This window comes from Rhea pennata, chromosome 6 (assembly GCF_028389875.1).
Source record: "Rhea pennata isolate bPtePen1 chromosome 6, bPtePen1.pri, whole genome shotgun sequence".
NCBI classification, from domain to species: domain Eukaryota; kingdom Metazoa; phylum Chordata; class Aves; order Rheiformes; family Rheidae; genus Rhea; species Rhea pennata.
Window position 1 is genome coordinate 11,419,409 of NC_084668.1, and position 13,642 is coordinate 11,433,050.

Below are 13,642 nucleotides of genomic sequence, written 5' to 3' on the forward strand. Positions count from 1 at the left end.
CAGGTTTCTACAGTCATGACCATAATACTTAAGGTTCATTGCAAAGCCCCTTCTGCTTGTTGGAGTTAATGGAAAAGCACATAACATGAGAGGATCAGAAAGAATTTGTAAAAATATTGTCTGTTGGGAGTTCATTGCACTGATTATCAGGCTACTAAAAGAAACATTTGAAAATTGTAAGGGGTTAATCAACATACTTCCCAATTTCCTATAGGCATCTTTAAATTCCCATGTATGTGCCCTCAAAAAGATGTCTAAACGCATTTATAAGTGACAGTAATAGAAAAGATTAAAGCAATCAGAGAATGTGTCCCACTGGTTTGCTTGTACAGCCATGACACTAGGATAGGGGATGTCTGATCAAAACAGTATCTCTCCATCCTTTTTTTGTGTCTGTGGACATCATTTCCAGGACAAATAACCTGGAGGGTTGAACTGTCAGGTGGACTGAGGATGGATATATGAAGGAATCAGCAGATGTTCCCAGATGTTCAAAGATGCTGGGATCCAGCATAGCTACGTAACTCTCTGTGTAACTCTTTCTGTCATGGTGCTGCTTCTCTTAGCAACTTTTCCACTTGGCTACAGAACACACACTGCAGCAGCATTGTTTTTATCGCTAAATCTATGATGATTTCCGCCCAAGAACAGAAAAATAGCTTTTCCTGCCTGTACTGCTCTTTGCCCTTTGGTCCTGGGTATCCAAAACAAGTCCCTAGCAAAGAGGTATCCACAAGCATCCTAGAGAGCGATTGCCTCCCAGCGAGCCATGGCTCTGGACTGCTCATATCAGCAGCCACCTTTTTCCAGACTCCCCACACAGGAGAAGCTGCTCTAAAAATCTCCATTTCCTACTACCAATTGCAAGATAGTGAAGGGTTTATGCTCTGTTATCCAGATTCCCCTGTTCAAATCTGTGGTTTCCAAATGATAAGGAAAGGACATTACAGGCAGGCACGAGGAGATAAACTCCTCAAGATGCAAGGCCAGGACAAGGCTTCATGTCATGCTCCTAGGACTGGAAACCAAGGCTAAGATAGTACAAAAAACCTGGGTGGCTCTGGACTCACACTGGTCCAGCTGGGTTTGTAAACTCAGAGGCTGCTCTGCCATGGCCAGAGGTGCAGCCACCAGCATAGGGCAGAAGGAAGGAGTGACAGTTTGGAGTAGGTGCTGAGGAACAAGGGATAATTGTCCCGGGTGCTGGTTAAGGGGGAGAAAGGAAGGAGTCAGGCACAGTAAGAGGTGGAACATCACCAAATTTCTCAAGCAAAGTGTGTGTGCAGGAAGGCTGGGTACATTGCTCTGAGTAACTCAGACAAACAGATGGTTGGAAAGCAATCTAAAGCAATGAAGACCAAGAAGCAATAGCAGAGCTGTGATAACAACTCAGGTTTCCTGAATCCCAATCTGCTGTCCTATCCCAGAGACTATGCTGCTTTGCATATCTCATTCAGACACTTCCTTTCCTGTCTGTACAGCCAATGCCTCAAAATCGCAGCAGTGTCTATACTTCAAACTGGACCATTTGGAAACAGTCCCAGAGTCTGAATTTGATTCCCTAGCTGGTTTGACTTGGGTAAAAGGAAAATGATTTATTTTTCTTCAGGAAGAGGCTGTAATCAGGCAGTTCTGTTAACTACAGATGCACACTTTTCAAGTCCAAAAAGGACCTTGGATGCTTTCACAAAATGACTTAGGCATTGACATCTCTGGTGAAACCTGGACTGCATTAGATGAGGAGTCCTATTCTCCTAAACTGTGTTAACAGTCAATTTCGCTGGGCTTCTGTCAGGAATCAAGACATTTATCTCATAAATGAGGCTCACTTGGCCATGAACTTGTTTCATTCCCTGCGCTGTGATACTGCTGCATTTGTTGCTTTCTGGATTTACCATTTTGCAACACCAACAAATAACATGATTGTGGGGAGATGTTCATCTTCAGTTCGGTAGCTATACAGAAGAGACGTACAGGTCAAAATTAATAGCAGTAATAGTAACAGTAGTAATCCAACCCTATTACATTGCAGCCTGCTCCTGAAGTAGGCCAAGGAGGCTATGGAGGTGCAGCAATTATTATCTGCAATAATTTCATTGTTAAATCCTACCTGTTTTTTGATGTTGCTGCTGAAGTTTTCTACAACATGATGCTGTTGAGCCTGGAATGCTTCTTGTTTGCTTGGCCTAAATTCAGTGTTAAACACCTAAAGCCTTCTTGATTAATGCCAACCAGAAAACTTGGTTTGCCAATTAAAGGAGGTGGAGTGGGAAAATGAGGAATCAGGCAAGAGAAAATAAATGTTATATGGTGAGTGAATCATATAGGAGCTGGTATTTTCAAGTAAGGGCTGGGGAAGGGCATATGAGGAGGAGGAGAAAGTTCTACCCTAAGAGCAGAAGCTATCAACACAAAGAAAGAGTGGGCTTGTGAGAGGGATCTGGAAAAGAGTAAAGATGCTTGAGAAGAACAAGCAAAAGTAGGAGGCAGGTTGCAAGAGAAATGATGGCGCAAGTAGGAGGAGGAGCAAAGGTGAGAAGAGTGGGCAGAGCATGGGGATGAAGCAGGATAGGAAGAACAGTCATATGCACAGGGGCAGAGCTGTGCAGAGCTCAGAACCAAATGAAGGGAAAATCTGCATCACTTCAAGAAAAAGTGGTAGGAGCCAAACACCTGGGATGAACAGAGAGCAAGGGTGGATGACATGGGAGGTCAGATGTGAACTGAGGGGGGAATAAAAAGATAAGTGTGACTCCTGGAGAGTGGGGAAGTATATGTGAATGTACAAAGAAAAGGATTATTAAAGGACTAGGGGAGATCAGACCTCTGAGGCAAGTTTGATGGATCTGGCACTAGGGATGCCAGAAGCGACAGCACTCAACTCTACTTTGAAATTCAGAGCTGGAAGAGTAGAGGACTGGATACGGCAGTATTAGTGAATCTACAGGCAGATTAATACTGCAGGTATATGGTGAAGGAGATGTTGATAGGAAAGACCAAATGAAACTGCCACTTTTACAAATCACACAACCAGAAAGTTTGTCCCTTCTTCTCCATCCTTACTTTGGGCTGACACTGTGCAATATGAACATATATTCATCCATTTTTTTGATAATAGATAGAGATGCCACACTGGCTTAGTGGGGACCTGGACCGCTGAAGTGTGAAAAGGCTGTCAGAGTGATAATTCTGCTCCAGTGATTTTGGCTTCTGAATCCCCAACATATCTACATAAGCAATGGAATTCAACTCTGAAAGACATGGTACCCAGAAGAGCTTGGTGCCTTACTTCCCTTAAAATGAAACATTGTGCAGTTTGAAAAGTAGGTAGGTATATATATAAGAAAAATAAAAGGTCTTTAAATATGAGACATTACAGGATTTATCTTACGAACAGAAAAATCTGAACTTTTTCTTATCATCTCCTTTCTTTCAAGTATGTATCAAAACCTCTGTAACTCTTATTTCTAATAAGGAAGCTCACATCTGAGTGTCAGCTGTAAGTCAACGAGGAGTTGACTCGTACCTCCAAGCAGGTAGCTAATTCACTTGAAAGATTCTGCTAATGTTATAAACCTAAAATGAAAAACTCAGGTGAGTTGTAAATAACAGTGAAGTGAACTACTGTCTGAAAGCTGGCTCCTGATCCCTTCTACATGCACAGGGATGGATGAAGGCAGTTAGAAGAGCCAGCAATTGAAATCAAGTCTGAAAAAATTTAATTAGTAGATGAAATCGAGCCAAAGAGATGGAATGACACAAAATCAGATACCCAGTAGATGAAAATTTCAGTAATCACTGGGCTTTTTGAAGGACTGTAAAAAGTACACAAGATCAAATTTATATTGTACAATGGGACTTCAATAATCCCTTCCAGGACTAAGTCACAGGCTAGAAAGCATGTTGCTCTAGGGCTGCAGTGAATTGTCTCTGTCTAGCATTGCGCAGATCCACACGCACTGCAGGAAACAAAACAACGGAAGGAGCTGGGCAGCTCTGGGAAGATGAAAGAGAAGTTTTACTTGGGGGTAACCAGTAACTGTTGTCAGACACAAACACCAGCTGAGATCACTTCTGTCTCAGTCACAGATTTTCATGAGAGACCCATAGGTGAATTTGACCATCTCTCTGCAAAAGATACAAAGAAAAAATAGGCAGGACTCCGGATGCAGGTCACTTTGATAGGGGTCACAGCTCAGTGCATTTTACCGTTCACGTGTTTTCTCTGCATTTTACTGTATATTAGTATTCACCTAAATAATGGTTAGTAAGTCATTAAATGACTATTTCTGAAGCAAGAAACAAGTTACATTTGACAGATTTTACTGAGGATATAATTCTGGGATACAACTGAGCTTCATACGTATGAGGCTTCATATGTATGCTCAGTGGGGTGCCAGCACTGCTGCTAACATCTGCCAGCTACAGCTCCTCGGGTCTTACACCCTACTTCTTTGTAGTGGATCAGTTACCACATTCAGATTGCATGAAATCTTCTGAGTTATTTGGTTGGCTGCACAAACTCAGCTAGAGCCTATATCATATAGAAAGTCCAACGAAATATTCCTAATGATCCTGTTCTGTCTTGAAATGTGCATTGACTTGGTAAAGGAATAAAACACCAGGCATCAAAATTAGACACGTTTCCTAAACAACAAATATATATATATATATAGACTGTCATTTTATGGTTTTAAAACCTATGGTAGATATCCCCCACAGGGATAGATAAGCTTTCTCATGTTTCTGTTATGCCTGTTTCTAGGTGCTGGAACAGTTTGGATTTCATATACTTCACCCTAAGAACCCAGAGTATAAATATCCATCAATATAGTAAGATTAAGGCAAGAAAGCAAAGGCAGCACACGCTATGTGCCTGTGAGTTCATATTCAAATTAATATCTGCCAAACTTGCCTTGTCTCAGATACAACACAAAAGCTGCCTGTGCAGTTTAGAAGTCTTTAGAAGTCCTAAATGAATGCAGCTGGCTTGTCCTAACAAAGAAAAAGGCAAGTGGCCTCTCAAAATACTTCTCCTGAAGACAAAATGAAACAATAGTAGGCAGATTTCACTGAAGCACAGAGAAGGTCCAATCTCTAAAAAGATGTAAGTAAATGTTGCTTGTGCAGTATCATTAATTTGCACTTTGATTGGACTCCAAACCTCTGGCAGGAGGAGGAGATTATAGAAAAATTTATAAAATAGAAGGCTACAAAGCAGATGGGTACGGTGCAAATTTAGGAAGGACTGTGGTCCATGGATGTGGTATGGATTTCAGTATTTGGAGAAGGCAGTAAAAGGAGTAAAGTTTCCAAAGGACAAATGACAGTTACACACTTTCTGAAAGAAAAATAAAGGCCAGTCATCTAATTGCCATTTGTGAACTTGAAAAATCCCTAATACTTTCTGCTTGCATTATCAGTTAGACAGGAGAGGGAGAAGGTAGTGTAGAAAATGAACAGGGTAAAAGATGTTTGCTACTACAGTTGAGTGGAAAGAAGCATCACTGGCTGTAACTGTTCTCTGAGACTGAGCTCTAACGCACAGCCTTCCCAAAAGCTGCTGGAAGCAGACAGGCTTCCACAGCTGCTTCTCCCTGGCTGCCACTAGAGAGATGCAGGTTTTTCCACTAACCAGAACACCTAGGGAAGGATCTTCAGCATGAGCACTTTCCAGAAACAGAGAAATCAAGGGTGAGAGCACAGACCTGCAGCAAGGCGGAAGAACAAACATTTGACAAGATGAAAGAAGCACACAGAAGCCTTGGGGTTCCCAAGGAAGCCTACTGAAACTCTGACTCTATAGAACAAGGCACTGCACCATTTTAAAGTGAGATCTACTTCAGTGTCTCAAGGCACGGAGTCTGGGGAAACCCAGTCTGCTTGGAGCAAACCTGCCGCTGCAACGTAGCCAATACCCACAGCCAGAAGGCTCTTCTTGCTCCCTTCCTGAACGATGGGCAGGATGTGCTCCGTCAATGAGACTGGAAGATCCCAGCTCAAAATCCAAATTAGTCAACTGCTCTTTTCAAAGCAGGCTGCTGATAACCAAGCCTTTCAGCATGCTGAAAAGAGCTTCCCCTCTCCAGTCTTCAGACAGCGCTACTTCTCACAGACTGCAGTCTGGCTCCAGCAGCACTGTGCTTTGGGCCCCCTTTTTCAGACAGTTTGCAGGAGTGAGGAAGCAGAAGCAGAGCACTGGAACAAGTTGCCCAGAGAGGTTGTGGAGTCTCCTTCTCCGGAGATATTCAAAACCTGCCTGGACACAATCCTGTCCAACGTGCTCTAGGTGACCCTGCCTGAGCAGGAGGGCTGGACTAGATGATCTCCAGAGGTCCCTTCCAACCTCTACCATTCTGTGATTCTGAGAAAGACTAACATGGCTGCAGCGGGTGGAGGAGTTTTGTTGGGGATACATTCAATATGGCACTGCTCTTTAGACAGATGGAAGGGGGTTTATCTACACTAGAAAACAAGAAATTCCTCTGAGAATCATACTGGTACGTATTATTTCACTACTTTTAATCTATGCAGGATCTGGGCTATTATGGAAAATTAAAACCTATATTTCCAGTTACAGCTCAAACTACTTATCTTTAGTAGAAAAGATTTTTAATTTCCTGGTCCTAATTTCACCATTTTTTTCCCCTTACAAGCTTAGAATAACCAAACATCAGAAATACTACATGCTTTTTAATTATGGTGATGAAAAAAATCTTCTTTGTTTCTCAACAATGGGTAAGATAATTTTATTAATTTTGATAACCGTTTCCTTACTGACTTGGAATCTTCATTATTCTGTTGAGGCAAGTGACTGCAATCTGTTTTCTAAGGATTGTTACTGTGTCAGTTCAAGCCAATTCAGCTGTTGTTTGAAATATGCTGTATAAATGTATCATTTAATATGTTATTTCAAATTGCCTTTTTTTTTTTTTTAATCCACCAAGCTGTTATTCTTGTTTGATCACTAAATGTATACATAAAATTTAAGATACTGACCTGGATACAAATATTTTTCATTCTGTGTTCAGTTAAAAAGTAAATGTTATAATTATTTTAAATTAAGAAATATTTTATTGGAAAGGGAGGGCTTTGGGGGCAAAATCATCTACCCATAGGCTCCCTATAAAACATGCTCTCACATTTCCTTGTAACATTAATCTTGCAGAGGGAATTCAGATGTTTTCACGATAAAAAATAGCAAATCTACAGTGACAACTAAGAGGTGATTTTCTTTAAAATCCTTTCTAGCTAATTCACTTGCGAAGATTCTGAAGCACATGTCAGATTTTAAACATCTTAATAGATCAGAATGACTTCAGCTGTGTCTGTGGAAACACAGAAGTGGCATCCATGGAAGAACAAAACTGAGGGATCCTCATGGTATTCCCAGCTCTGGAACCACATGTAGAAGGCCCTAGGACAAGCCACATCATTTCCTGCAGCCTCAGTTTCCTCATCAGTGAAACTATCCATGGTGGTAAAGATCCTTGAGATCTTTGATTGAAAGACAATGTACAAAGACAAAAAAAATAGTATACAGTGAATTCTTTTAAATCTTTACTCAAAGTCAGCATAATTCTAGATTCAGAGCTAGAATTTGCCATGAAATACAGAACAGCTGAGATGTTGATGACCAGCTCTCATGAGTTGATCATATACTGTCAATGGATATATTTGTATCTTCCAGGACCACTTGTAGCTTTTCATTTTTTACTTCATTTTTGAAAACACAGGTGCCATGTATAGACATGTATGCACATATGCTTTCATGTATCATTCATCTCTTTAGAATAAAAGCCATTAGGTATTCAAAATTTGCCACTTTGCAGTATCAACATACCTACTATTTTAAGTATAGGAGACAGTACTGTCTGGAGAGTTCCTGAATTGCAAATGTAGCATTCTTAAGGCAACCACGGTTCACAGAGAAAAGTATGTTACTTGACAATGAAATAAATACATTTATACATAGACACACACACACACACACACACACAAACAATACTGTCTCCCAAAATCAGGGAGGCTGTATGTAACTGGCGGATAAAGAATAATGTTAATGAAACTATTCTAATTTACATTAATAACAAGCACTGCAGAACAGTCTTCAGCACAATACCTAACTGCACAGCAACAACAGAAAAGCTCAGATACTCCTCACTGATCACTGTCTCTGGCTTCCAATTATAGATTAAGACATCTAAATACCCTTGTTCCCAGCCCTTTATTGCACTGTAATTTATCATGTCTTGTCTTAAAACAAAGACTTACAAAGTGCAACACAGCATAGTAAGGTTCCCACTAATTATCAGTACCCACCTTGACATTACCTACAGATTTACAAACAATACCTTCAGGAATACATTATCATAAAACACAGAGTGTTGCATAAACTGAGCAACCAGCAGTGGGATATGGTAGGAGGAACACACCTCAGAAAGGACATAAGCGCTGACACATGGTTTTGTTGGATTCTGCACACAAGTTAATTGACAAGTTCTTCTTTTTGCACCATGTTCTATCAGAATTAGAGTAAGCAATTAATGAGATTGGTTACTGTCTCTTTAAAGATACTCTTTCCAGGAACACCTCAATTATTACTGCTTTGATGGGTTTTACATCCAGTAGTTTTGATTTCAAAACAGAAGTAGAAAACAGAACTGAAAAATCTTTTTATACAGAGACATAAAAATACATTTTAAGGCTTCTCTTATTCCTCTCTTTTCCCCCCTTCCATTTTATAAATCAACTGTGATGCTCAAAGCTTATCTTTTAAAAATTCTTTCCTTTGATTCTTAAAATGTTTTTACTTGGTGGTTTAAAGCTGCGTATGTCTGTTTGTATACATTTATGTTTGTATCTGAAGAGACAAACCTCACCAGCAAGTGTTTCACAATTGTCAAATTCCTAAGTGACTAGAGTCAATGAAGAGTTATACAGGGGCATCTTACAAAGCTTTTCCTCAAAGCAAGCAGATATGCAGCATGCAGGCAGCCAGCAGACATGAACCTGTTTCAGTGCACTCTAGCATATTTTTAGCTTGCACATGCCAAATTTAAAACCTAGTTTTAAATTCTCTTTGCCACTGGACACCTAAGCACAACCAAACAGCTCTTGGTATATCCTGCAACAGTATGTTTGCATATACTCCCTCTCCCACAGCTTTACCTTTCTCAGGTCAAGCAACCAGCTCTTACCTCGATGGTGTATTGTTCAAAAATCCGGAGCTGAAGAAAAATGTCTAGCTTAATCTTCCTCTCATGGAAGAGCTCTTCCATCTGTACCTGGGCCTCGTCGAGCTGCTGAAGGACAGATTCAATGTGGCTGATAGAGCTATTGTGTGGAGTCTTGTTGTTGGAAACAGCCGAGTCCCTGTGGCAAGGCAGAGAGAATAGTTAAAGCACAGCATTAAAGCAGGCAAAAGAGCAAGAACTACACATCTGTGATTCTGCATGCCGCTGAGACGTAAGCCCAGGCACAAAGGGCTGAGGGAAGGTGTATGCAACCCTTGTGTCTTCTACTTGCTGAAATCTTGTACTTGCTGAGTTTGGCACAAGGTTTGAACAATGGGGACAAGCTTTCTTGTGTTGTGACACCATGACCTTACACACTTGTGCAGGCTTGGAGGGGAAGAGTAGGGCAGAATGGCACCTCACTGTCAATGGCTCTCTTGAGGAGTCTGGTTGGCAAACCTGTTTAATCCTACAGAATGTCCTTGCTCCATCTTATGCTCACGCTGCCTCAACGGCACAAAGCTCAGAGCTGCTACTTAGCCACCTGGACCTTTACAAGTTAATTTTGTGCAAACATTTTCCTTATTACTTGTGGATTAGTTGAATCAGAATTATCAATATTTTAGACTAAGGGGACAGAGATCCCTTGATTAGCCCTCTGGATTACTTAATCCTGCAAAATACTCAGAACACAGTGCAAAAAACTTCACTGAAGGACAAGACCTTTTCAAGTTCCATAACACACACTCTGACTTGCCCTGAATGAGGATAAGTGAAGTGGCATGTGTCTGTGAGAGGTCACATCCTGCTGCTATACACCCCATACACAAGTAGCAGAGGAGAGCAAGTCCTTTAACTGGTGGGTTGGATACCTAGGACAGCTTGCTGTACCTGAAACAAATCCTAGCCCAGACGCAGGGTAGCCCTGACAGTTTCTTTTCTGCTTGTGCTCTCACATGTAACAATAGGGTCATCTACGGTCTTTTAGAGCATCAGTAAATTTTTTGCCGTAGATGTTTTATGGATAAAAGAGCCTTTGAGGACATAAAAAGAGCTAACACTTATCCTTGAACGTGGCATGAAAGATTCACCAACTTTAACAGAGACAGACAGGAAAATCTGAAGCAACGATTTAGTGCTTAGTTTTGGCACTTTGGCTCAAACAAGGCTTAGATGCAACAGTTTTCATTGTGCAGCCCAGCTTTCACAAGGGCTTGTGATAGCTGCCGCATTGCTTGGGATATTTAAACTAAACCAACTGAAAGCCCTATAAAATACGCTTTTGGAAAGCCCTGTGCACTGGCAGGAAAACAGAACGGAGTGGGTCAGCCAGTAGGTCTTACATCAGTATTTCCTATCAGTCTGTAGATCTGGCTTGGGGAAGGTGGGTAGGGTGGCAATGAAAAACTCCACAGATCATACTGGAATATTAGCCACTGACAAGTTCCCATACGTAGCGGGAACCAGCTGGTAACACCGCAGAACAAGCAATAAGTCAGGTAATGCTGCCAGGTCACCACAGTGCTCCATGAGGAATGAACTGCAGCTGGGAGCCCTCCTCCTGGCCAACCACGCAAGAGCTTCTGTTCCGGGCGGCTCAGCAGAAGTGCCCGCGGAGTCTGCCCACTGTGCAGCCGTACTGCTGGGCTCCCAGTCTTTAGGTTTCCATTTCCTTTTCAGGGCTGAATTTCCCCTCTATAAACATCTAACAAAGTGTGGGTAGTTTTACATGGAATTAGATGGAAATGCTGGTACTTCGCTACTTGTAAATTATCATTACATAGGGTCAGATAAAAACAATATACAGTCAACTTAAATGTTAATTTAACACTGTTAGTGAACGTAACTGGAGTAAAAAAAATTCATACTACCTAATACAGACGCCTTAAATTGAACATAGGCATTGATAGACACAGTCATTTTAGGTAAGTTTAAAACCATACTTTTTGGGTTCTAAGGCAACAAAACATACGTATGTTATTTTGTTTTCATTATGTGTCTCAGGGGAACAGTACAAGCACTTGGCTGAACATCTGAAGCCTAAAAATTACATTTAAAAATACAGAATACTGTTAACAACACACTACTTTGCTCTTTGGATGTGCACCTCCTCTTTTTCCTCAGATACATTCTTTCTGACATCTTGAAGTTCATATGCCCCAGTATCATTCTGAAGCATGTACTCCAGTCTCCCTCACTTACAAGGCTGATATTACTCCTTCTATAGCCAATATAGTTTCTCTCCCTCTCTGTCAGTCCTGTGGTTTCACCTTCTTGGTGACCATAAGGTCATTCTCTGCCTCCACGTTTGAACCATACAGAGAAAGGATGAATGAAGACAACTAGGCAAGATTTTGAAACTACAACTTAATTTTAGCCCACATTCAATCAAGTTCAGTCAGCACCTGTCTTCTAGAAAAGGACAAGAAATATGTCTTTATTCAAATGCAGGAATATTACTATTCATTTAATAGCTAAATGACTCTATGAATTATTCAAGACTGGTAGATCTTAGATCTCTCATGGGATCTAAAGACACACTTGGTTTTACAAATTCTTTTTCATTAAACATTTCACTCTTCAAATCAAGTCACACTTGCATTCCAGTAGCTGATGCAATGCCAAAATTCAAGTGTAATAATCTGTTATTTTTTCCACTCTCCCCTCAGAAAAGGCCTTGAGGATCTCCATACAGTCTGGTTTCAGAAAGACTCCCGCCCCCGGTCCTTCAAGAAGTTTCTGAGACTGGATGTTTCTACCACAAGGTCTCATGTTCAGTCAGGGAATGAGAAATTCTGGGAAATAATTCATAAAAGATTCCTAGTATTCTCCAGAAGGATATGAACTGTGTTTAAAATGCAGAGAAACTATTGAAACAATCCCTGCTCTCTTCCCCCACCCACCCACCCACCTCCAACACACACACAAAAAACCCATAGGGAACATAAAAGTGGGTTTAGTGTACTGCTGCTGAGTTTGTTCAAAATGGAGTCACCACTCCTGAAATTGCTTTAAGTGCTTTAACGGGGGGAAAAGCTATGTGAAATGTACCCATTATTAACAGCTTTCACACTTAACTATTGTAAAGAAAGAAAAAAAGGTCCAGAAATCTTCACTGCCACTTTTCTCCTCCCAACATCCCTTTACTTCCCCATCTCACTGACACAAGTCATTGTTTTGCCTCCAGCAGATGTGCAGCAACACTGCCTCCAGCAGCTCTCCTGCAAGCACAACTGCTTTCTAGAAGATTTGCTTTGTGTTGACCGACTGCCGAGAATGAACACCTCAGGACTGATAATAAAGAGTGAAAAAAGCGTTTCTGATGTCAGTTACGGTACGTGTGGTGTTGCAAGTCAGGTTTGTTATGTTCTTGATAGGTGTGGTCTCCTGATGCCAGCAGTCCTAGGCATCATATTTGACTAGTTCAAGCAGCTGAGTTTTTCCCAAGCTATCAGGAGGAGACACAGGGTAGTATTACACACGTGATCTTCTCTAAGCTAATATCTGTGCTCTCAGAGATAAGGACAAGAAATAGAAACTTTCTCAAGGCCCCATTCATTTTATTGGTTTTAACCTATGCTATGATACGCTTGATAAGAGCAGTGTATTTCCTTCTGTTCATTGTTACAGCATTTGCAATCTTTGGCGTCACGACAGGTACAAAATCCACACTGTGAAATGCAATGCTGTGTTAAGGAAAGATTGCAGCAGTTCTGATTTTTCCTTCTTTCCAGGAGTGTTCTTTTGCTTTTGCCAGCAGCTATGAAAGCTATCAGAGTGGGTGCTCACTCAAGTGGTTTTGTGTTTTTCTTATGTGGTTCCACTTCACTTTTTTGCAAAAGTCCAGGATCATACTATAGGCTATGCTGTTACACTAGTCAGAGTGGTTGAAAACAACACTTGAATCAAAGAGCATCTTGACAATCCAGCTCTGCATATATTTGCATGCATCCAAGGCCTCCTTTCTTCAGACAGCTGTTCTCTGTATTTATCAGAACTTAGCTTTATCAGAAGTAGATGATCCTGCTTTACCCTGCTCCACCTTGCTTGCTGCCCAGAATATAAGCCAGAGCCCAGGAATGTGATTTCTTGGTTAAAAACAGCTGCCACAAACGCAGCCTTGACATTTTTCAAATGTTTAGGTACAATACCAATCCCGAAATCATTCTCAAACATAGCAACCTTGTTTTTCAAAGACAGAAACTAAGAACTGACCAAGTTTACATTAAAACAGATGAACACCCACCTGCTCTCTCTCAGTTCACCTCTTCCCCTCAATCACCTTGCAGCCACCTATACTGGGCTTCCTCCTACAACTGCTATGCACAGTGATGCTCAAATGACTTCTCAACCCCAAAAAGCACTCTGGCCACCACATGGCTCCATGTGCCATTATTCCACAGGTG

General features: G+C 41.2%; 1 protein-coding gene across 6 annotated transcripts in view; it reads right to left on the reverse strand.

Moving 5' to 3' along the window:
* KALRN (kalirin RhoGEF kinase) overlaps positions 1–13,642 on the reverse strand; it is a 515,818-nt gene that overhangs the window by 184,417 nt on the left and 317,759 nt on the right. For all 6 annotated transcript variants that reach the window (XM_062579292.1, XM_062579294.1, XM_062579296.1 and 3 more), the window contains exon 13: positions 9,201–9,375. In XM_062579292.1, the coding sequence (XP_062435276.1) occupies positions 9,201–9,375 (175 nt within the window). The remainder of the gene's footprint in view (positions 1–9,200; positions 9,376–13,642) is intronic.